We start from the raw sequence: 25,659 nt of genomic DNA, 5'->3' as shown, positions 1-25,659 counted from the left end.
TTAAGACTGTCCACAATTTTATAATTCTAGTTGCAGTGGTAGTAGAAGTCATAGTCCTTTCTACCAGTAGCATACCAGTGAGACCTAGAGGAACTGACTAGGAGCCAGAATAAATACAAAGAGTCTGAAATCCTGAGACTCGTGAACTTATTAAAATACTAGCAATCAGTGACCAACACAAAGCTTCAGTAGTAACTTCATCACCCTCCCTAATGTTAGTCAGTTTCCTATACGAGTAGATCTGTTGAGTCAATTAATTCACAAAGTGAAACGCGTATACTCATTCGTTGCCCACTGGGTGACATATTTCAAACGTTTACTTCTGTTAATTTTGATGATTATGGATTACAGCTAACAAAAATCCAACATTCAGAAAATTTGAATATTACAGAAGACCTCCAGGTAATACAGACATGTCAGCCTAGTGAACGTTCCTCTTGGACGTCTTTTGCACAAATCACTGACCCAGTGTGGCGTGGTTTATCGTCCATCTTGCTGTGGCTGTGTTGCTGTGTTAAGGCAACCCAGATTCCTTCTGATGTCTCGCCTCTTTTTCTGAGCAATACTCCATAACTTGTCTGTGGGGCTTCGATTGGCAACTGTGCCAACCAATAAAGCATGGTGACATGCTTATTGCACCAGGTATTGGTATTTCTAGTAGTGTTGGTAGGTGCAAAGTGCTGCTGGAAAATAAATTAGCAGCTGCATAAAGATTGTCAAGTGAAGGAAGACTGCTAGAAGACGACTATGCTGACTTTGGACTCGATAAAAACAACGCAGCAAATTTAGCCAAGTCATGATGGATTGTGGAAACTTTTGGATATTACACATCTTGGATTCTGTGCCTTTCCACTCTTCCTCCAAACTCTGGGAACTTGATCATTGAATGAAATGAAAAGTATACTTTAATATAAAAAAAGTAGCACAAGTTCAGTCTCATAATCTACCTTAGATCAACAATATTTTCCACATGAAGAACATAAATAAATCAAAGTCCATGAGTAGGATCTGTTTTACAGGAAACGTCTGTTATTTCCTAGCAGACGTTTCAAACCCTGAATAAAATACATTAATATTAAAGGTTGCTGCTTATTTATTTTTATTTTCCATTCCAGATCATGCTACAAATGAGACCGATACATTTACTTTACGAGTTACTCTACATCTTTACCAAACGACGACAAAAGAGCAAAATTAGTAATGCTTTGCAAGATCTGTAAAGACACACAGTAATAAAAACTCCAGAGAATTAAAACAATATAAAAATGTAACATTTGAAATCCTAGTGACTCTGCAGCAGTGAATTTATTTCAGCATGAAAACATAAAATATTTATCACCTAACGAGGCTTTTTATTCCCATCCGTTTATGCAAAGTCAAGTTTATCAAGTGGAAAAACCAGACTTAAACCAAATGAAGGAAGCAACAGCTGTGTTGGACATTTTTACATAGCATGGAAATCTGGTCACACATGACAGCTTCCATGAGAGAGAGCAGTGAAGTGTGCTAAAAAAGCTGCATCTCTGTGTTTGTGCATTGAAATGAGCATGAGATAAAGATTCAGAAGCAACAGACAAAAAAACAAAACAAATCGTTACAAATCTTTTATTAGGATGTTTCTTGTTTTATTTTTATTCATGACAAGTTTCTTTTTGAGTTCCATTTCTATAATTTGCATTTATTTTACAGTTGTTAATGTGCAATTATCTTTGATAACGTTGGGTCACAGTTACAGGGCTTTCACAAAGTTATTGGCACTTTGAACACAGAAAGAAGGAGGATGAGCAGTACAGGAGGTCCACTGGTGCTACAGGGTTACAGACGGCAGAGAGCAGGGGCGGCGAGGATGCGCCTAGTTTCTGGGTAAATATATACCTCATGCTGCGAGTGCACAACAAACAATCGGATCCTTATGTGTGTGTCTATATATAATATACAGTATGTTTCTATACATGTATAGAATCGTATTTATATATGTACTGCTTAGAGACAAAAAGACTCCTCATGCTGTGCCACACCTTATTCATTCAAGTGTGTAGGTCTACATGTTCTGGGCTGTGAAAAATAAAAACTGCGCCAATCACAGCTTGCTCTTAATGTTCAACAAGCAAAAACAAAGGAAGAAAAAAAAGAGATTTCAGTTCTCAGTAAATGAGATAAAACATTGTGAGCAAGGGACCTTTGAAAGCTGACATGTCATACTTCTTTCCACTTGAGCCTAAACCAGCGTTTATCAGTAGTCTAATCTAGAGACCTGATAGGCTGTGGAGATTTTTGTGTACTTGGGTTGGGCCGGAGAGTCGCACCAATACGGATGACTCACCGGCGATTAGTCAATCTACTATGAATCAGAAAAGATCACAAATGGCTCAGTGGGTCACTATGCAGCGTGAACCGGTCTGCAACAAGCTCGCTGCAAACGCTCCTTTTTTCTGCTGCACTTGACGAAAATAAACAAACGACTTCTAATTCTGGCCGCACGGCTTGAACCTCTTCTTTGCCTCTCAGAAACGCACGATTAGGCCGGTGGAAGTGAAACGTGACACCAGCTTGAAGCGTGAAGGACAGGAAGCTCACAACAGTCTTCAAAGATGGTTGAGAGGTACACAGTGGGGGCGAGGGGGAGGCGTGCCCACGTGGCACTTACAGTCGAAAGCAAAAAAGTGAGGTTTTTGAAGTTGTCACCCTTACACAATACTGCATTTAAAAAAAAAGAAAATTATCTACACTGACCCCAGTTGAGCTATCGAAGTCTTACATTTTGAGAACAAGGACAAAAAGAGGTTCACTTATTATGCATTGTAATCTGCAAGACAAAAAAGCACTTCAGATTCAACTGCATTTTGAAAACAAACACGGATTCCCCCCCCCGTAATCGCCTGCAAAGTAATATAAAAAGGTCAACGGCACATTCTAAGTCAGCTCACCTGCAACAGGAAAAGTGAGTCCCCTGTACTGACATGCATTCAAAAAGGCTTCAGTCAAGCAAACTTTCAGATTTGGGGGGAAAAAAAAAACAAAAAACGAAAGTAAAATAAAAGAAAGAAAAAAAAAAGAACATTGGTTGTCGACATTTATTTCTAATCAGACAAATCAGGTGCAAAAAAAAAAAAACAGGAAGAACACTTGGGATTTAACTCAACAGTCTCCTTGGTCATCTACAAGAAACACAGGCAGGCATAGGGAGGGATAAATTAAAGACGTACTCCACCTACAGGGGGTTTGATTGCTACACGTTTCTCAAAAAGATACATGAACCACTGGTTCTTTTCATTAAGGTGCAGAAACCACCCACATTTCTCTCTCCGTCTCTCATGGAAGGTGCAAAGTCATCTCAAACTCCAAAAAAAAAAAATAAACGCCTTTCCGAGTTCCTACGTTGCAGAGGTGCGACGGATAAGATACTGACACACATCTGCACGATCCACACCAAAGAACTACGTGGCACACACAGATAGTACCATTAAAATCGGTTTACTTCAAGCAATAGCTCGCTTTTTTTTCTTACTGCTTTCAGTTAAAAGGCACATTCTTTTGTCTGATAACTACTACTGACTCTTTTTTTTTTTGTAATTTCTGTACAAAGACAAAGCTAACAGGTTGTTTTTTTTTCTTTGTTTTGTTTTTCAAGATCAATATAACCTTTGAGTTTCTGCAAGTGATCTTCAGGATTGTGAAGCAAGCGGTTTGTCAAAGCTGCAGATCCACAACCTAAGGAAGGGTTTTAACGGACAGTGAAATCCAACTAAAGTCTTCTAAATTATTTCCTTTCAGGCTGGCGAACAGAAGACGAAATGTGTCAAATTTTAGCAGTTCAACTGCTCATTCCATCTCTTTCATTTGAAAATAAAGCTAAAAATAAACGACACAAATTCCTATCATAAGACTCCTTTGTCATACTCCTGCAAAAATAGCACTTTTCCTCTCATTTGACAGCAACTCTTTCGACAGAAGCTTACGTACGTGGAGATTTTAAAACAATCCCCCTCGCTCTCGCCGCTCATGCCGATTTAGGCACGGGCGCCTGTATAAATATAGTTTTTCTTCTGAAAATAGAACCATCTTTGTTTACCTGTTTCCTCTCAGTCCTCTTTACAATCGTCTCAGTAAAAAGCTCCCCCTCCTTTAACCCCCGATTTTTAATTTTCAGTTCACAGACACAAACATGCGAGCACGTTTACAAAGAAAAAGTGAGAATATTTCTACAATATGCGGCACAGTGAAACACTCTGAGATGAGGTGGGTTGAGAGGAAGATGTACGGAGGAATAAGTAGTGTTATTGTGTTTTAATACAATTAAATTTAGTTCTATTTCCAAGGCTGGAACACGAGTTGTCAGGCTTGCATAGAGGAAAAAAAAAGCCAGCGACACTTCTTACATTCATATATTTTTTTTTGTCACCTCTGCTCCCAGCTTGCCAAAACATCTCTCCTTTCTTCCTCTGGCTGCACTGGCAGCGCCCCCTGCCTGGCACCTCGGGAAATGTATCTTAAATGCAACCGTGGCTGCACTTACACACCGTATGAGACGAGGGGAGGCAGAGGACAAACCCTCACGCATTCTCCTTTTACTCCACTAACTCTCTTTTACAGTCATAAAGCAAAAATAAAAAATAAAATAGAAAAAAAGTTGCGAGTTTTTACGTCCTGGTTATAACGGAGTGACGGCTGTCGCCCCCAAAAGCTCTGTTGTACAGACAGCAGAGATGTAAAGAGAGATCAGGGAGGGGCCAAAGAGTGAGGAGGAGGAAAGCACAACTGGGATGGGGGGAATACTGGTACGTGCGTCACCAGACTTAAACCTTTCCGGGGGGGCTGAGCGTTTTAGAACAACGGTCCTCCGTCCCCGCCCACGCCTGGCAGAGATTCACCTGAGGAGCCGCCCGACTCCATGCCGGCGCCGCTGGCGGCCTCCAGGGAGGCGGGCTCGAAGGCCTGGTCCGCCCCCAGGGCTTCGTCCTCCGTCTTGACTCCGTCGGGGAGGAAGGAGGAGTAGGCGTCGCTCTCGGCCATCAGCAGCTTCAGCTTGGGGATCCAGCTCTTTCGCACCACGCGGCGGGCGTTGGTGCACATGTCCGCTGCGATGGCGTTCATCTCGCTCTCTTTGAAACTCGTGGCGAAATTCTGGCAATAAACTGAGACACACAAGATGCAGTTAGGCTGCTAGAGAAACACCTGTCACGCTTTAACCTGATTAAAGTGCTGCACAAAGGGAAGCACCAGTGAAAATACTTTGGGTACCCTTGATTTTATGTGAAACCTATATCTGTTAATACGGAGTTGCTTTTCCAACTGATTAAATGTACTCAAATGAAATTGCATTTTTATTTTTTAAGGAAAACTTAAAACTTTAAAGAGTCTGACTTTATCAACCTGTCACTATCATAATGTCAAGCAAAATTTCACACTCCCACTTAGGCAGACGCTTGACTTTTCTACAGATGTGACAGATTCGTTTTTCCACCCCTGCGGTTTTGGCGCATCGCCAACGTGCAAAGGTGCAAGTAGGTGGGACAGCTTCATAGCTGCTTTTTCCCCACAAACCCTAAGAGATGAAAGAAAACAGTCAGATTGAAAACTGTCGGTTGAATGCTTGGGAATTCCTTCAGTAAAATATTCAAGTCCCACCCTCACTGAAAAACATACTGATACAAAATAAGTAAATATTTCGCACAGAGCACGTAGTTTCTTCAATTTCCTTTGTGATAATATCTTGAAATAGTTCTGCAGCTACGCAGACTTCAGATCTGTTTAATCTGAGAGCATGTTTCTGCTCCCATCATATGTTCTTGAAAACAACTCAATTAAACTACAATGACTAAAACTAGTAGTCAGTCTTTTCAGGTGCTCCAGGTCATTGAGAATAACTGGAACTCACACTGAAATGATTCACTTCTGCAGCCGACAACTGGAATAAAATGACTACATAGAGCTTTAAGACTTGTTGACCTATTTTATCTATGTATTGATCCAGATATCAGGCACTCACTTAGCCATGGAAGAAGAAAGAAAAACCCTTCCTAAAGATTTATCTCCAAAAATACTGAACTTATCTCGTTTTAAAACCACATAGTTAAAAGACTGGGGTGACGCTGAAAGTGGGAAATCCCACAGACAAATCCTTTGAGTCACATTTGCTAGTAAAATGAGATGGAACATTTCTGCATCTTCTCAGAACAACTCAAGACTTTGCTGTTCGATGGAGTTTAGTAGATTGTGGCTACAAAATGGATGGTGCCCTCGCATTTCATCACAAATGTTAATTTAATTTATTGGACTTTGTGATACACTTCTTTATTTACCAGCAATTCCTTCAAAAGTCACATTGATGTCACAATTTTAGGATAAAGACAGATTTCCTCAAGCTATTAATGGAGAAGGAGAGTCATTAGGACCAAGGAGCATCCAGAAATAGCAAAAGTATGGCAAAAGTTAAAATCTAGCACAATATGGCCATCCATCTAACAGGAAAGCCTTAATTAGAGAATCTGATAACTCTGGAGGAGCAGTAGAGATCCAAAGTTAGGTTGGTAGAATGGATTTACATGACAACTATTGGTTTTGCCGTTAAGGATGATCTTAACGGTGGTAAGAAGACGTGTTTTGCTGGAATATGGCAATACGGTAGAGCTGTTGTAAAAGAATATTTTAGTAATCGAGTAATCTATCGATTATTCTTACGATTAATCGAGTAATCGGAGAAAAAAAATTCTAAAGAAAGATATTGATAAATCTGGTGTAACACCAATGGTAACACTGATCGTACCAGGTCCTACTGGGGACCCACACCATTGTAAAGGTCTAAGGAAGGGACACCTGGGTCCACGCAACACAGCGCAAGGGCCATTTGGGGGAGAAACCTGAGGTGCCAGGGGATCTGGACCAGGGGCAGCCAGAACCTCTGTCCCAGAGGAGCTTCCAACTATCTGCCCACCTGCACTAACCAGTGACAGGGCAGTGAAGCGCAGAGCCGCCCATGGAGAGGCAGCAGGACAACTGGATTGAAATACTCCAAAGAGGAGGAGAGAACAGAGAGCATGATGCAGCTCTCTGGAAATTAGAGCAAGGTGAAACAGACCCGGATGGAGAAGGAGAAAATTCTGGCACAGAGGACATCACAGTGCCATGCTCGGAGGGGCAAACTTTCATCCTTTGGCCGGAACGTAAAACAGGGGCGGTGTTCTAACCAGCTGTGGAACGAACACCTGACATAAAGACACCTGTACTCCCTCTCCATTGATTGGAGCATGGAGGGGAGGGGGACTGAGACCAAGCGACATCTGTATCATCCTGAGGGAGACCATCTCCCCTTGGGCAGACAAGCCGGCAGGAACCTGACCTAAGGAAACCGTCTTCTCCTTCCTGGAGCAAAGGAGGGGGCGAATAACAACTGTTCTCCGAGACGTCCACGTTTGGAGCCAGCACATTCTATAACACTCGGGGTCCTTGACCATCTTATTACAGACTCAGAGACTAGATGTCCTCCTTCAAACCTGAAAAATCAAACAAAACTAACTCTGGCCGCGGCCTAATTTTTTTGTTTTTGACTTTGTTTTTTATTTCTACTATATTTTTGTGATTTTATTTTATTATTTTTATTTGCAGCAAAGTGGGGAATAAAAGGGGAGGATGAAAAAAAAGTTAGGTTAAACGTGACAGCCAGACGGAGCGGTATGCCATATAGCTAGGATACACATACATATGCTGGACGGTGAATGTAACTCTGTATCTGATCCATTTATATGACATGTGTGGCTTGTAACATTTGATCATTTTTCTGCATTAAAGCCTGCTTTTATACAAGCAAATCTCATTATTTCTCAAGGTAATTTACACTCAGGGGTTCTGGTTGGGTCCTTAAACTGGTTAACGAACCTGGTGGAACATAGAAACAAAAAAATGAACGAACTCCAACAAAACGTACAAAAGACGAGATGCTAACCAGTTTTTTCCATACATGCTAGGCTACATGACGGTGCAGCATTATCCTTATGGCTATCCGGATAGTTTTTCCGTAAAGCAATATGTTTCTAATCATACTTACTTATAAAGTATATGAACGTTAGTCTTCTGTCTTGATAAAAACTGTTCACTACAAATCCCTGGTTACACCGATGGCTGCCAGTCGTTATGCTTGACAGCTGCTATCCTTTGCTCCTCGTTGAAGGTTACGCAATAAAATTACAAATTCGGTTTTCAACCTTATCCGTTTCTGCAGCCGACCGTGCAGCGTCCTGTGAGCATTTTTACAGCAAAACAATCTGAATAAAAGAAATATTAAGCTACCACATGTCTGTTTTTTTATTTTTTTAACCAGCTTTAAAGGAGCGCATAGGTCGTTTTTGCCAAGGCTAGAACTGTATAATTTAACAGCTTCTCTTTTCCGGTCCTCGATATTCGCGGTCTGCGAAGGACCCGGATGAAGACCCTGAATTCGGGCACAGCTTTTAACACAAGTTTAGGAAACGTGACTTATTACGTGAGAACATAGAATTCGACGGGTTTGGTGCCTATGACGTGTGATGGACGTGGACGTCATAGACGTCAGGGTCTTTATCTGCACTTCTTTCTTCTCAAACCCTCACTTTGCAGTCCTTTGTCGCAGAGCCTGGATAAGTTACAGTTCATCTTGCGTTAAAGCAGAAAACTTAAGCTTTTCCTCTAATTAATTGAGTCTACAGTTATTATGGATAGCGGATTGACCCAAATCGTCACTGTCAACATCCTAAGGTTTATAGTTCATCCACTTTTCTTGAACTTAACCTGGATGGAGTGGATGCGTTTGGCAACTGGAGATCCCGCTCGCACCACCACCTGCGTTCTGATGAGGATTTTAGAAGACATCCTAGAGCTTTTTACAACGAACGCTCAAGTTAGTCTTCCAAAGGACTGCCGCACCGCTGAAGCCATAAAATCCATCGTTGGCAACAAGGTGCCTGAGGCCTTCGCCAAGGTCATCAAGGTTAAAGGAGAAGTCCGAACAGAGCACACTGACAATGTAAACCATCTTATTGTCAAATATGTGGTAGATAGAGTCAATTCCAACGTAGACTCTGACTCTGACGACAGAAATCACGCTGATCAGCTGATCAGCGATATGGTTGACGAGATCAAAGTGATGATTAAGGATCTTTTGTCAGACTGCATGCATCTAGTAAGGAACCGAAGAAAGTCGTGGTCCGCCCAGTTGAGCCAACATCTATGCCAAACGTCTGAAAGGGAGGATCCAGGGTTTTTTCACAAAGTTCACTCGGAAACATTCATCTAGGGTTGCTCCAGTGAACCTACCGGAAATCCCAGAGACCTCTCACACCGTGGCCAACAGAACTACGGCAACCTTGGTTCCTGAGGAGGCCTACGTTCCTTCAGATAATGTGTCAGACGTCATAGATCTAGAAAATTATCCTGAGATCCCGTCAACCATAGACTCTCAGGAATTTGAACTGGAGCCAAGGTATAACATCATACCCAGGGAGGCCTTCGTTTATCCTCTTCAGAAAGAGGATTTCGAGCCAGAGCCCAGGTTTGATGAGATCACACCTGTGGAACCGTTCATTTGTCCAGTTGAGTCATTTTAAATTTTTTTCGTAGTGGTTAGTTAGGCCATTTTACAATTGTTTGCTTAGGAGTTAGTTAGGTCTTTTTAAATTGCGTAGGAGTTAGGTGTTTTTTATAGTTGTTTGTTAGTAGTTAGTTAGGTTTTTAAATTGCTTAGGAGTTAGTTGTTTTTTATAGTTGTTTGCTTAGTAGTTAGGTGTTTTTTATAGTTGTTTGCTTAGTAGTTAGGTGTTTTTTATAATTGTTTGCTTAGTAGTTAGTTGTTTTTTATAGTTGTTTGCTTAGTAGTTAGGTGTTTTTTATAGTTGTTTGCTTAGTAGTTAGGTGTTTTTTATAATTGTTTGCTTAGTAGTTAGTTGTTTTTTATAGTTGTTTGCTTAGTAGTTAGGTGTTTTTTATAATTGTTTGCTTAGGAGTTAGGTCTTTTTAAATTACGTAGGAGTTAGGTGTTTTTTATAGTTGTTTACTTAGTAGTTAGGTGTTTTTTATAGTTGTTTGCTTAGTAGTTAGTTAGGTTTTTAAATTGCTTAGGAGTTAGTTAGGTCTTTTTAAATTGCTTAGTAGTTAGGTCATTCTACAATTGTTTGCCTAGTAGTTACAGTGGATATAAAAACTCTACACAGACTTTTATATCAACCTGCAAAGAGCTGCCACAGGATCAGATGGATCTCGTTATTCAAAGATATCAGTCAGGTGAAGGCTACAGAAGAATTTCCAATTCATTAAGTATTGCCATGGAACAATGTGAAGATTGTCATCATCAAGTGGAGAAAACATGGCACAATCGCGACATTACCAAGAACAGGACGTCCGTCCAAAATTGATAAGACAAGAAGAAAACTGGTGAGGGAGGCTGAAGAGAGACCGACAGCAACACTGAAGGAGCTGCAAGAATTTCTGGCAAGTACTGGCTGGACTACAGTACGTGACAACAATCTCTGTCTTCTTCATATGTCTGGGCTATGGGGTAGGGTGGCAAGACAGAAGCCTTATATCTCAAAAAAAAAATCTTCAAAGCCCGGCTAAATTTTGCGAAGACATCTGAAATCTCCTAAACACGTGGAAAAATGTGCTATGGCCTGATGAAACCAAGGTTTAACGTTTTGGACACAATTCCAAAAGGTATATTTGGGGCAAAAAAAACACTGCCCCTCACCAAAAGAACCCCATACCTTACAGTTAAGCATGGTGGTGGTAGCATCATGCTTTGGGGCTGTTTTGCTTCAGCTGGAACCGGAGCCTTAAGGTAAGGTAAGGTAAGGTAAAGTAAGGTAAGGAAAGGTAGGGTAAGGTAAGTTTATGTATAGCACATTTTCAGCAACAAGGCAATTCAAAGTGCTTTACAGGAATTAAATTTAAACCACCCTTATTCAGGGTGGACGGAATTATGAACAGTTCCAAATATCAGTCAGTGTTGGCACAAAGCCTTCGGCCTTCTGCTAGAACTTCATCTTTCAGCAGGACAACGACCTAAAAGACACGTCTAAATCAACAAAAGAATGGCTTCACCGGAATAAGATTAAGGCTGTGGAATGGCCAAGCCAGAGTCCAGACCTGAATCCCATCAAACACCTATGGGGTGATCTGAAGAGGGCTGTGAACAGGAGATGCCCACGCAATCTAACAGATTTGGAGCAGTTTTACAAAGAAGAGAGAGCAAATATCCCGACATCAAAATGTACCACACATTTGTTCTATCTGGACATACTGTAGTCCAGATAGACCTATCAAGGTTCTTACTCAAAAGACTGAGTGCTGTAATAAAAGCCAAAGGTGCTGCAATAAAGTATTGTACGTTTTTTTAATTTTATATTTGGTGTGTAGACTTTTTATATCCACTGTAGGTCTTTTTAAAAGTTTTAGTACTTGGGTCATTTTAAACTTGCTTGTTTAGTAGTTAGTTGGTTGTAAAATGGCTTGTTTAGTAGTTAGTTGGTTGTAAAATGGCTTCTTTAGTAGTTAGTTGGTTGTAAAATGGTTCTTTAGTAGTTAGGTAGTTAGGTCCTCTCCATTGGCTGCCACCTTATCGTGGTGGAGGGGTTTGAGTGTCCCAGTGATCCCAGGAGCTATGCTGTCTGGGGTTTTATGCCCCTGGTAGGGTCACCCCAGGCAGACAGGTCCTAGGTGAGGAACCAGACTAAGCGCAGCCCAAAGATCCCTTCTGATGAGTTAGAGCAATGGACTTAGTGTTCCCTTGCTGGGGCGTGGGTCACCGGGGCCCCCACTCTAGAGCCATGTCTGGAGATGGGGCACGCTGGCGAGCGCCTGGTGGCCATAATGCTAACATTAGCATTATGGCTATCATTAGCATATTGAGGGTTATCGCTAGAATGTTGACAAGCACAGAGTTAGTGAACTAACACAATTCAGTATGCTAACATTAGTGTATAAATTAAAATTATTCAACATAATAAACTTAGTTTAAGGGACATCAGTAGCACCTGTGATGTCACCAACATGTTAATTTACATTGACTTAATCCATTCAGTATGATAAATATTGCTAGTAAATATGAAATTATGTAAAATGCTTATTTTAGATTTAAGGCTAATACTAGCATGATGGCAATCATAAGCATATTGAGTCACTAGTAGTATCAACATGCTAGTGACTCAATATGCTAATGATAGTCATCATGCTAACATTAGCCTTGTACCTAACATAAGCATTTCACATAATTTCATATTTATTAGCAATATTTCCCATACTGACTGGATTAGGTCAATCTAAGTAAACATGCTGGTGACATCACAGGTGCTACTGATGTCAGTGACATCACAGGTGTTACTGATGTCACAGGTGCTACTGATGTCAGTGACATCACAGGTGTTACTGATATCACAGGTGCTACTGATGTCAGCACCTGTGATGTCAGTGACATCACACTGATGCCAGTGTTACATCAGGTGTTACTGATGTCACTGATATAGTTTCATATTTAGTAGCAATATTTACCATACTGACTAGATTAGATCAATGTAATTAAACATGCTGGTGACATCACAGGTGTCATTCAGTATGCTAAAAAGTAAGTTATTAGCCACAGAAAAGTAAGTTATTAGCCACAGAAAACAAAATTGCACACAACGCTGGTCACCAACAAGTAAATTCAGCAGAAGATATATTTTATAATGATTTCTTTCATTTTTATTTATTTTAATTTTCCTCTCAGGCAGTCTTTCTAGATTGCTTAAATACCACAGAATCAGTCTCATTTACCAAAATCTCATATTGGAGCCATAAATCCATGCTTATCGAACCTTTCCTATAAGAAGTTCCTGTATGAACTGTAGTTTATTTTCTATTGACTATTTCTGATTAAATACATTTGAAGAAATACAAAAAGAAACCAATGGAAGTGACTCTTAATTTGCACCACTACTAGATTTAATAATTTAAGACATCGCTTTAAGAAATACTTCAATAAATGGAGTTAGTGAGTAACTTATGACCGGTAAAAATTAAGATTATCCAACACAGATGATTTTTGGCACATACCGTTTATCTGTTCTTTTGAACAAAACTGTTGCGCCATGTGTGGCTAAACCTAGAAGCACAATAGCACAGTTTGTATGCATTTCCGAGTTTTAAAAATTTGTCGAAAGTGCAAGGTGCAAAATAAAGATGAGATTATGAAAGGCTTGCATAAAAGGCTTGATAAACGAGCAGCAGTGAGTCCTGCACAGGAGATGACATATCCAAGACCTTTGTGCTGATCTTCACCAGGCGCATGGAGCATGAGAATGAGCAACACCCCGGCTCTCCCGATCAGAGTGGGTATGAACACACATAAAAGGAGTGAAGGAGGCAGTAATGTGTCCCAAAAATACTTTGGAGCTGTAAATGTGGAGAACTGTAGCTCCAGAGTTTTACTAAAATTCAACCTTCAGATTTGTGGTCACACAGATCTAGTACTAAATGATAACTGTAAGGTACAAATAGATTGCCATTACTGTATGTCAATTTATATATACACTCATGTATAAATGTAAGTTTTTTCTCTTTTTCATTCTTTGTACGTGTGAAACAAAATAGGGAGAAACCTGCATGTTCAGCAATGTGCACATATCACTCTTTGCCCTGTTGCACTTCTGGGCAACAGGGTATTGTTCAAATAAGATCAGGTAACCAAGTTCAATAATAAAAAAAGAAAACAGTGCCTTGATGTCACATAACTGTCCAAAATGTTGATTTTATTTGGATTTATTCTACCAACCTGTCATAAAGACAATTTGTCCTAGTAAAATCTATATAAAACCCCTAAACAAGATTGCTAGAAAAGATTTAAAAACCTGGCTCCTGTAAACTAATAAGAAATGAAGGCTTATGCCAAAATGTGTAGCTGTTCTTACATTCCTATTCTAATTAAAAACAACAAGCAAATGCTTTAACTATTTGCACAGGCAGACAGGCAAAATGCTGTTGCTCACATTTGACCGCATGGAGAACTCTGTTGTCCAGGGGCTTGCGGCTGGGGTCGTTGGTGGACGAGCGGATCCCTGTCCCGCAGCTGTTGGCCAGAGTATTCCTGATGCATCAAAACAAAAAACAAAGTGAACAGAACGGAGAGATGCTTAAAATAGCTGTCCTATTTCTCTAAACTGCGCTCAAAAAGAAACAATAATTTCCATATTAAGCCAGAGCCTCGTCCGTCTTTACATACTCTACAGAAATAGACCGTCGCAGACGAAACGAACCTGTCAAAGAAGGCAGCCAGCAGCCTCCTCAGCAGCACCTTGTGTCTTGTCCCTGCGCTCACATGACAGTTCATTAGCTGGGCTCTCGAAATATACACAGAAGTTCCTGCAAACAAAAGCACATGCCAGAAGGTTGAACACCCGACCACAAACAAATGAAGACATGTCCTCAACACCGATATTATAGAGACGTGTTTATCTGGTTATGTTCAGACAGACATGGAGAAACTGTTTATCTAGAGGCAACTGTGATTCATATCAGATGCTGCTGCGGCTGCTGCTGTTCTCAAAGTCGGGCTGTGTTGCACCCATTTGGCTCTATTTGCCGTTCTTTGCGTCTTATCTGCTTCGCAGCAGAGCAAGTTTGTATTCTGCAGGCTGCTTTGTTTTCTCACCTTTCATACCAACACACACACACACACACACACACACACACACACACACACACACACACACACACACACACACACACACACACACACACACACACACACCTACACACACACACACACACACACACAGACACGCACAGGACACTATAAAGTAAAACTTGCAACCACACCCACATCTAATGTGGAGATTATCACAGGATGTGCTTAACACAAACATATGTGCAACATGGTCTTATAGTCAAGTGCCAGTCCCCCTGTTATCATGAGAAGAGCTTCCTCTAAATGTGAACACGCTATCACTACTTGCAAGTTTAAGATAACATCTGGGTGGGGACTAGAGCAACCGAGGTATAGAATTATTCATATACAAAGCAAAAAAAACCCACCATAAAATATAAGCAAAGCAAAAATATTTGTGTTGTGTTTTTCTAAAGCTGCAAAGAAAAAGAGAGAAAATTCAATTTGATCAAGTCAAAAACACAACAAAAAATACACTAACAATGGAGCACTGATTCATTTTCCAGCAGCATGTAACCTCACATGCAACTCTCAGAAATGTGGGAGATAACTGAAGAAATTTCAGAGAAACAGCCAGGGGTTGAACCAGGAAGCATGGCCTCTGGTGCAATATAACACCAGCGTTATCTGCTGAAATATACTATATGCACAACATAAGTTAATATTTAAAAAAACACACACACACGCACCTACACACACGCACAAACACACACACACACACCAGAATGAATAATAAATACTGCTCACTCATTAAATCTAATAAAATAATGTTGGCTATGTGACGGACTCACCTTAAAAGGCAACCTTATAACAACTCATTGAAATGTATCTGACAGCAGTGAAACAGAGTAAATAGAATTGTGAATTACTAAAACTGCTCAAATGACCAAAAAGCTAAATAAATAAGTAAAATAAAATAAATAAAGAACGGTCAGGGGTGCATTGCATTCAGTGCTTTAATCTCTGAAAGCTGAATAATTAAACAATATTAGACCATTTTATTTTTAATCACAACAAGCCAAGTTAAAAAAAAATCTTATTTGGACTACAGGTCAGGCCAGGTCACTTGGCCTCTTTGCACACTGGGTGATGCTGTAACATGTACAAAGTAGAATATCTTTCAATGATCCTCTGTAATCGATTGATTTGTCTCGACTTTATATTGTGCTTGGTGGCACATCGACTCTTTTAGTTTGGTAATTAAAACACAAACACCTAGTCAATAAACCTAAGTGTTAGCTGAATTATCCACACAGATTTTCCTTCCAGGACTTCATCGCCGTGCTCCACAATAATCGGACGCACTTGCATACCTGAGACTAACTCTAGTTTCTCAGCAGGGTCTCCTTCCTCGTACAGTTGGGATGGCAGCGGTTTCCTATCTGTGCAATAAGTTCTGGAGGAAGACAAGTAAGGTCTCGACCCCGCATCCGACCTCGGGTCTCTATGTGGTCGGAAGGGCCTCGACTCGCTCCCCGGCTGCTGGAGAAACAGTAAAACCCACATTAAGTTCACACACTCGTCGTATTTTCTGATTGTGATGTAGCGCTATAGAATAGAGTCGAATATAAAAATAAAGGGTTGTGTACTTTGAAGCACAATCATGTGTATTAAATGTTTGCTGTAGTTCTACTACCTGCTGCTCCCATGTTGAGCATACTGTACATGGTATACATGTTGCAGATCTGCCTGTACTGCTCCTCGGCACTTTCGTCCGTTCCCTCTTCTTCCTCCTCATCGTCATGGTAGCTGATGGGTGAGTCACTAGCGTAGGTACTCAGTGTGCCGGGGCTGGCACCCTCTGACATTCCAAGCCCCCCTGCAGAATTCCCGTTGGTGCCGGCATTTCCACCGATCCCACCACTGGGCGCCATGCCTGCCAGGCCGGTTGTGGTGGCGTTCATCCCCATGGCCAGTCCGAGGGCTACGGAGGTCTGGATGGCACTGCCCCGCACCGCCTCCTGGGAATAACGGGCCGTCTTTCTGGCCCCTCCTCCTCCACCCGAGCCCAACCCGCCTCCGTCGCGGGTGCTGCCGCCCTCCCACAGCCGCTTGGCAACAGGAGTGCAAACCACAGAATAAGGAGTGGCGGCTTCCGTCTGGTTGGATGGCTGCTCAGTCTTAAGTCGTGAAACGAGAGGGAGCGGCGTCACGCTGGAGGCAGGACGTGGTGCGCCGTTACTGGTCTGTGTTACGGGACTCTGCGGCTCTGAGGTTGGAGCTTCCTCGGCATGAAGACCCTGGGAGTCACAACTTGGGGAGGACACCTAGAAAAAAACATGTATATATAAGTTTTATGCTTGGAGACACACGGTCACTTTAGTGAAGATATGGACTTTCAGTTTAGTCTTGTGTGACTTTCTTTAGGTGTTTATACATTGAGATGTAAAATTTTGGTAATTTCTTTAAATACTCATAGTGAAAAGTAACAAAAAAAATTATCCATTCTAAAACAAGTTATTAAAACTGAGTCAAAACTCGCTCAGATGTGTACAAGACAAATACACCAACATTAACAAACTATTCTTATCAGCTTGCATCACCCAGGGCAGCTGTGGCTACAACCCAGTAGCTTGTTATCGTCAGAGTGTGAATGTGTGTCAATGGAAATGACTGATTTCATGTAAAGCATCTTTGAGTGTCCTGAAAAGCGCTATATGAGTCTGACGTTTTCTCATTTCATGTCATTGTGTCGCAGCTGGTTTCAGAAAAGTCAAATCTCAACTTAAAACAGCAAAGGAAAACCTAAATTCACTGGAGAATTCGACTGCTGGAAACCACTTCAGCGATGCTCCAAATCAATTTTCTCACTTTTAACAAATGGAAAATTTTGCCGATTATCTTTACAAATTGAATTCAATGTGCAGATATGTGTAGGCATTCATTAATAGGCGATTCCATTAAGATCTGATGGTATTTCATTTAACACTTTAAAACAGGGCTGCACAATGTACTGCAAATGTATCATTGTTGTAATGTTACTGTTTGCAATATAAATAGTGTCTCTCTATGGACATATTTGATAAAGCTTGCTGCTTAATGACACTGAGATGTTTTGATAAAGTAATTAAGAAAGTATAACCAAGTTGTGGCTTCTTCAAGTCAGCACATGTAGCCATATGCAGCTTTTCCAATAAAGCTATGATGGTAAGAAAGAAATAATTAATTACCTTTGTTTTCCCCCAGTACCTGAATAGACTCCTCAACATATGCAGTTTGTTTGTTAGGACCCCAAAGCAGAAACGCTTCAACAATGTTTTGTTGAAGCTAAACTTAAAACAGCAAAGAAAAACCTTATCCTTTGCTGAGGATACGACTTGTGTATTTATCACAAGTTATACCTTGATTCCTTACATTTTCATTATCACGTTGTCAATTTTATCTTTGCGATTGTATTCAAGCATTATCCTGTTATGCGTCTCATTGTTCACCAAACTTTTACTGTTGGACTGATGCACCTTAAATCTGACTCGCAATTTACTGGACAGATTTCGCTCGGGCCCTGTGGCTGCAGATCACAAACCATTAGCCCTCCTCCGCTGCTCATGGCAGATAAAGCTATGCATTATGGGCCAGCATCTCCATTTTGGTATCACCTGTTCAAATGTCCATGGTTATGTAATTATTTGATTATTTGGCATGCTATTATTTTTTTTAAAGTCTCCCCTTCTGTCAACTATTCTTTTACAAACAGTTTTGTTAGGTCTTATTGTTGCCAAACTGAAAAAAAAAACTTTATTAAGACTGGTTTAATTTGGCTTATAAAATGTAGCAACTGAAACCTAAAAAGAAATGTAGCCTTTAAATGACTTTTTAAGAATAATTTTGGGCTCCTGGGACCATCTTTCTATTACTTTTAATCTTGCTTTAAAAAAAAGACCACTGCATATCATAAAATGGCCCGACAGCTATGTTAGATTGAAGGGAAGTAACAACTACTTCTTAAAGAGGAGTTTTGAATATTTCCTGCTTGAAGCAAAAGCAAGATAATTAAATGAAAAATGAGAGAAAACCGGAAGATTCACATGCAGAGGATCAGTTAAGTATATTTTCAGTTTTATAAGTAAGTCTTGTATATTTACAAGTAGATTCTGACAGAAAATGAAGCGAAGGTGGCTTTATTTTTAACACAATACATCTAAATTTAAGATTCGTTTCTTAGCTTAATTTTTGGCCGTCACTACCCATCTGTTTTTCTTGATGTTTACAAACATTAAATCTATTTCCCATTTTTTTTTGTACCTTTACCTTGAGGAAGAATTCGGTGCCCTTTTCCATGATCTGCTGGATCTGAAGAAAGCCCGCAGTATACATGAGAAGAAATTGGTCTCCCACTGTCATGCTGAGGCGGCCTGTGTAACAGAAAGCCAGAATTTGCTGGAAGCACTGGGGCTGCACAGCTGGAGGGAGCTCAACAACAGTGGGGCTCGTCTCGTTGCTGTTGGCAACCGGAGCATTGGTGCTGCTGCTGAAAAGGTCCCGGAAATAAGAGCTGCTGGCCGCCAGAACAGCTCGATGAGCCTAAGGTGAGAATAGAAGAAAAAGAAATAGAAATAACCTTTATTGTCAATCAGCAGGGAAATTCAGGTGTCCCCGCAGCAAAGTGAAAAGCAAGTCAATTCACACTAAGGTCAAAATGTAAAAACAGAAGGTAAGGATAAGAGACTGTACAGTAAGGGCATACTGGATGAAAATCCAAAAATTATAATAGCATACTTCAATCCAGAGAAATGTGCAACTGAGTAAAATAATACCAGAAATGTACAGCACATCTATGTATACATGTGCATAAAAAACACCGACTATTTTACCAGAATCTGAAAAATTGTGCCAATAACAGCAAGGATGTAAAACATTTATTGAGTTTGTTAGAGTCCATCAATCGGTCTTATAGTTTTTTTTTTTTCTTTTTCAATTGACAACCAACTGAAGGAAAAAAACCGGACCACGGGATCAAATTTGATACCAATATTTCATTTAATCGGATTTATATGACCCAGAAATTGTACTGTGTGCAAAAGTGCGCACACATTCTAGTGAATCCAATGGCAGCACTTGAAGCTCACAATTGGAATATGACAAGCAGAACAATAAATATCCTGGTCACAAAAACTCAAGCAACAAAAATACACAAATCAAATCTACCTCAGCAGGTAGAGTCTGCTCTGACACTTCCTATAAAGATCACCAATGTTGAGACTCCAGTCCCGTTCATTGTTCCGGTGAACACCCAGATATTATAAGAGTCCACTATCTCAATGTCTGTTCCTTGGATGCTCAGAGGCCTCGGTGGGGTGGATCTGCACCTGCGGCAATCAACCAGCTCCTTGGTTTTCACCGTGTTGGAGATGGTTCAGCTGGCAAGGATCCACAGGATCCACAAAGCCCCGTCTGTAATCTGAGACGTCCTGATCTGTGATGAGGCCGACGATGGCAGGGTCATCAGAAAAGAGTTGATTGAGAAGTCTGCAGTGTAGAGGCTGAAGAGGAACGGTGCCAGACCAGTTCCCCGCAGGGCCCCTGTACTGCAGACAGGCCTGTCCGTGACAAAGCCCTGTGTCCTCACGTAATGTGGGCAGCGTCCAGTCTCCACTGGGACAGCTAATGGTCCACTCCCGACAGCTCCAGCTTGTCCTTCAGAAGTCACGGCTGAATGGTATTAAAAGAACTGGAGAAATCAAAGAACATGGTCCTCACAGTGCATCCAGGCTTCAATGATGAGGCCCAATATTCTCAAGAAATAAAGAAACTCATGGGTCAGAGGTCAGTAATTCCTACTATCTATGTGCTCCAGTCCCTCCCGGTACAAGATGAAGCCAAAAAAGTGAATCTATAGAGCGAGAGGCTATCCATGTGGGGGAGTCGTAGGTCATCCGAGGGTCAGAGGAGACTTTTGTAACCCATCTCCAAGAAGGAAAGAAGTCCATATAAGATTTGAAACATGACGAAAAATTAACATCTCCCTCTTCTTCTAAGAAACTATTTTCTATTCCCGTTTTTTCCCCCCTTCCTGTATGTTAATCTGCTCATTTATAAAAATGCAGAACAGTGTTGTTAAAGGAGTTTTCCAGGCAATCTAGTAAAGGGCTTTGTGGGGAATTTTTTAAAAGATCATGTAACGGCCATTTCTTAATAAAAACAAAATATGTCTTTTTCACAAACTCTGTTTTCTAAATGTTTTTGTTTGGTATAGACTTCTTGTTTCTTACAGAGTAGATACTGAAAAGCATGCTGAGGTTTTAGGGTAAACAGGTTGTTTTTCTACTCCCTTCACTTGGAGTCACCCTCCCCCCCCCCCCTTGGAGGCAAAAATCATATTTCTGTAAGAAGTAGATTGTTTTGGAGTTCTGGGATAAGCTGTCTCTCCTACATAAATAAACACAGATGCCTCCTTGCCTATTCTATAGTATCCTGGCTCCAATCTTAAGGTTTCTGTTTTTTTCCTCACTTTTCATATTCGAGATGGGCTAAGGCTACGCTAACACGAGACCGTTGTCTGGAATCTGCTGCTATTTTTGGACATTGATCGGGAAAAAGTTCCACGTTTAGACCGAACCACCAAGACAGCTGTAGTCACCTTTAGTTGTCATGCCAGACCACTATATGGTGCTGTGATTTTAGCATGTCATTGAACGCGCAAGCACTTCAGATCCTTAGCTTGCACCCCACTAGCTTACACCTTATTGTAACTCGTTTCTGTCTCTCATGGAAGAAGTGCTCATGTAACACATATTCCTTATCAGAAGTTGTGTTAAACTTAACAGGTTAAGGAGCACAACACAGCACAATACTATACACCATTACTATTGTTGTTATCTGTTGGTTTACGCATAGAATAAGCCAAAAATCATTCACACAAGAACCGCCACTTAGCAAAACTTTGGTATTACAAAGTAAAACTGAAATTCAGCAGTAAAAATTGTCATTTATATCATATCCTGTATAAAACAAACCAAAAAGGTACCAAGGAGGCACAACAGTTCCAACTTTGCAAATGTTGTCCTTCATCTTCATTCCCAACCAAGTCCTTCTCTAAAAAAAGAATACAACAGTAGAATAAATTGTGATGAGTACCTTGAAGGCATGGCCCTTGACCACAACAGAGACATCACAGTAGAGGCCTTGCAGTCGCTGCTCGTTCAGACACTCTAAAATGTTGTTGCCAAAGTTTGGGATCGCCATCTGGAGGGTCTGGGCCATGGCGCGCCTACGCACACCACCAAAGGGTTTGCTGAGAAAGAAAGAAGAAGCGAAGAATAAGTTAAGCTACCACTAGGTCGAGTCTTTAATTTGAGACAAGGCTGTCTCTACAGTAGACCTTAATAAATCCAATGAGCTGTTAGGCTGGCTATGACATTATTCACATGGTAACTGCAGAGCTGCTCAGTGGGTAGCACTTTGATTCATGGGTTTCTGCAGCTTTATCCACAGCTACGAGCAGGATCGAGGCCACACAGTGGGATAACTTGGAAAGAGCCACTCACAGCGATGACAAAAACTCTTCTTGTGATGTCTGTGTGGTGTGAGAAGCATTTCAGAGGGTAATGTGTGGAGGAGGAGCAATGTAACAAGGACAAAAAAAAAGACAAAAGACAAAAGGCTCAAAGAAAGGAAAACAGGTGAGGAATGTGAGAGACGCAAGAAACTAAAAAATGTCTTGTGGGATTTCATCAGTGCAAATAAAACAGCTAAAGAACATAATCTAACCCAAAATCTGTAAAAATCACATAATTTCCAACTGAAAAATATATTTAAAAGAACAGCTCTTAATCCTCCAGAAGTATAAAAAGGTACAAATGTGCATTAAGCCTTCAGATAGATAAGTAATCTGAAAGTGAAAGATTAGAAACTTTGAACATGTAATAACTGCATATCAAGTGGCAAAAAATTACTGGTAAAGAATAACTGTTTTTGAGTAAAGTTAAGTGGTCTTACTTTATTTTATTTTTTTATAACTAACCAAAGTTTCTACAACATTTCATTAGCAGTCCATGACTTCCTGTTTCTCCAAATAGGAACAGTCTTATCACATAAGAATTTGATCCATTTCTCTTAGGTAATCTTTAAAATGGGAAAGGCAAGAGAGCATGCCATTCATGCAAAGAAGATCTTTCATACGTCAAGAAATGGCTACAAGAAACACCTAAAAGCCTCCAACAACTGGGGCTGTGGAAAAATGGATGAAAACTCAAGTTTATTCTGCCATGACACACAGCGAGGAAGATGGTAAAAAAAGGTCCACGAACCATACACTTAGACAAATGGATCCCAAAGTCTCCAAAATACCCGTTAGAAACTATCTGCATACTAACTCGTTGCTTGGAAATACGCTGGACGGATGAGACTGAGACCCAAGCTGTCCAGCAACAACCACTCCAGGTAGATCTGTGTTCTGTATATACTTTGCCATTAAAACACACAAAAGACACTTCTTCTTTTGTTTCCCAGTGAAGACCTTTAGCAGAGTCTTGCAGATTTGTTTAAACTTCAACATAACCTATAATCACAGTACTCATGTAAATAACTTCAGCTGTACAATAACTGTTATTGTCAGGGCTAGGCTGGGTAAAAGCCTTTTTTATCATCCTGTGTTTTGTGTAAGCTATAAAGTTGCACGTCCTCAGATAAGTGGGTCATGTTCTCTTATTCCGTGTGTGAAAGTGTGTGTGGTCTGAACAGAAACCACATTGCATGTTACAGTTCACCTCAATCAACAGTGAAACTACTGCACACCCACTTGGCTAGAAGCTTCTCTTGGACTGCTGCATTAAGGTCTGTTAAATAACAATGAACCAAAGGGCAACTATGTGAAAATATTTGAGGACAGTAGGAAGACATATCTGTTTACTGTTATGTGATCAGCTCTGCACATATGCATTGCTTACAGATACTGTACCAGCATTCTTAGCATGCCAAGTACAGTGACTTGCAGATGTATTCATACCCTGGGACCTTTTCACATTGACAAGTTATTGACACAAACCTCAATGTATTTCAATGGTATTTTATGTAATATTCTTATATATTCTTTTTTTTTCTTTTTACAAGTAAGTATACAAATCTGTTTAATCAGTGCATCTGATAATTTAAAAAGTACTGCAGAACTGCAAACCCACCGATCTAAAATGATGAAGACTGTGGGGATAAACTGCACAGTAACACAGTTTCTAGTGTGGTTGCCTTGCGACAATAAGGTCTGGGTCCAAATCTCAGCCTTGGTTCTTGTTCCAAAGTGTTTGGATGTTCCTTCTGTACAAGGATGGATTCTCTCTGAGTAGCCAAGCTTCATTAACAGTCCAAAAACACGACTGTGTCGCAAAGTCGCTTACTCCAAAATGCTCTTACGTATGGAAGTGTGTTCGTGGCCGTTTGTGCTGTCCTTTCATGGTATGTATAGTTGTCCAGCATGTACCACACATTAAAGACATCAGCCCGCCACAAGGACAATCCAGCAAAGACCATCAGTAGATGGATGAGCAAAGAAACCAAAAATCAGAGAAGAAACCAAGAGGACCGAGTTAAATCTAGAGAGGAATGGCAGAGATTCACAGCTCAGATAGAAGGATCTGTTTGTCCTTAAATGCCATAAGTCATCAATTACATTTATGGAAGAGTGGCAAGGACAAACTCATTGTTAAACAAGGATATAAAAGTCCCTTTTAAAATTTGCTACAAGCAATAAAAAGAACACAGCAACAATGTAGAAGAGTGTCCTCTGGATAGATAAAACCAAAACCTTCTGGGTTCGCATGCAAAACATGATGTGTAAGGGGCAAAGCAGAACTGATCCCAGATATGAAACGTGGTGGTGGCAGCGTCCTGCTCAACAAGGACAGGGTAACAGTATGGAAAGAGGACAATACTGGAATAAAATGTATTGGCACTGCTAGAGATTTGAGAGTGGGGTCAAAAAGGTCGACACTTTTCAGACATTTCATTTGTAAAACAAAAAAATAATAAATAAGAGCTGAAAACTTAGTGTTCCTTAGTTTGTACTGGTCTACACAAAAAATATCACTGGAAAGACTGAAGGTTGATGTACCAGGATTAAATGTGGAAAGGTTCAGGACGGGTGAATACGTTTGGGAGGTGTGGTATATACTTTGCATGCTCTCTGTCAAAGTTACGATCATAAAAGAGTCATTAACTTATCCAAATAACATTGGCTGTTCTTAAAAAGCAAATAACATCGGTTCTTTGATTTGCCCATATAGCACTGGCTGTTCTTAAAGCTGATGTGAAATTTTCACATGTTTAAGATTGAGAATGCCCGCACCGCACTTTCAAGTAAAAAAAAAAAGACATACACAAAGCTTTTCATCAAACAGATTCTTTAGCGCTTAAAAATGCTGTTTGCATGCTGCTCTCATGCAAACAGGAAGAAACAGATATGCATCGGATAAATCCTGTTTTTCAATTGAACAAACTGACTGATACCCACCCTGTAAGAAGTATACAACCAATTTTGGTGCGACTGCGACCGAGGAGGGCTGGACTGAGCAGCCCCATCATATCCAAAGCCCTTCATTTGGGATCCAGCCAAGATCCAGGGTAAAAGAGAAATGCTTGCTTTGTCTCTGTCTCTCTCAAGCTCCCTCTCTCTCATACTAAAACACAGATGCACACACACACACACACACACACACACACACACACACACACACACACACACACACACGCACACGCACACACGCACACACACACACAAACTCAAACAAACCCACAAAAGGCACACTGAGTCACACACGGACATTAGACAATACTGCTTGTTTACAGTTTGGCGAGCTGCACCAAGCACACACATGCGTGCACGTAAAGTCACACTAAACGCCACGCTGAGAGCAGGGTGTGTTTGCTCAGTTTACCCGGACAGTGATAGAGAGTGTGTGTATGTGAGCTTGTATCCGTGTGTGTGTGTGTGTTTATGCACTAAGGAGGGATAGTGGGGCCTGCGGAGATGAGAGGGATCATATTAGGTCCTTATGCCATTAAAT

At 40.7% G+C, this 25,659-nt stretch overlaps 1 protein-coding gene across 1 annotated transcript; it reads right to left on the bottom strand.

The window, feature by feature from the left end:
• Positions 1 to 1,591: 1,591 nt before the first annotated feature.
• nacc1a (nucleus accumbens associated 1, BEN and BTB (POZ) domain containing a) lies at positions 1,592 to 25,280 on the bottom strand. The gene is given in 10 exon segments (XM_081609877.1): positions 1,592 to 5,135; positions 13,989 to 14,086; positions 14,256 to 14,361; positions 15,979 to 16,026; positions 16,029 to 16,118; positions 16,121 to 16,144; positions 16,302 to 16,932; positions 18,914 to 19,186; positions 21,740 to 21,896; positions 25,107 to 25,280. Coding segments are annotated over 10 exon segments (1,809 nt in total). The 5' UTR covers positions 25,178 to 25,280; the 3' UTR covers positions 1,592 to 4,824.
• Positions 25,281 to 25,659: the final 379 nt, after the last annotated feature.

The sequence above is a fragment of the Poecilia reticulata genome, chromosome 8, assembly GCF_904066995.2.
Source record: "Poecilia reticulata chromosome 8, P_reticulata-male-v2, whole genome shotgun sequence".
NCBI lineage: Eukaryota > Metazoa > Chordata > Actinopteri > Cyprinodontiformes > Poeciliidae > Poecilia > Poecilia reticulata.
The sequence above is the reverse complement of the archived record's forward strand: the minus strand, read 5'-3'. Positions and strand labels throughout refer to the sequence as shown.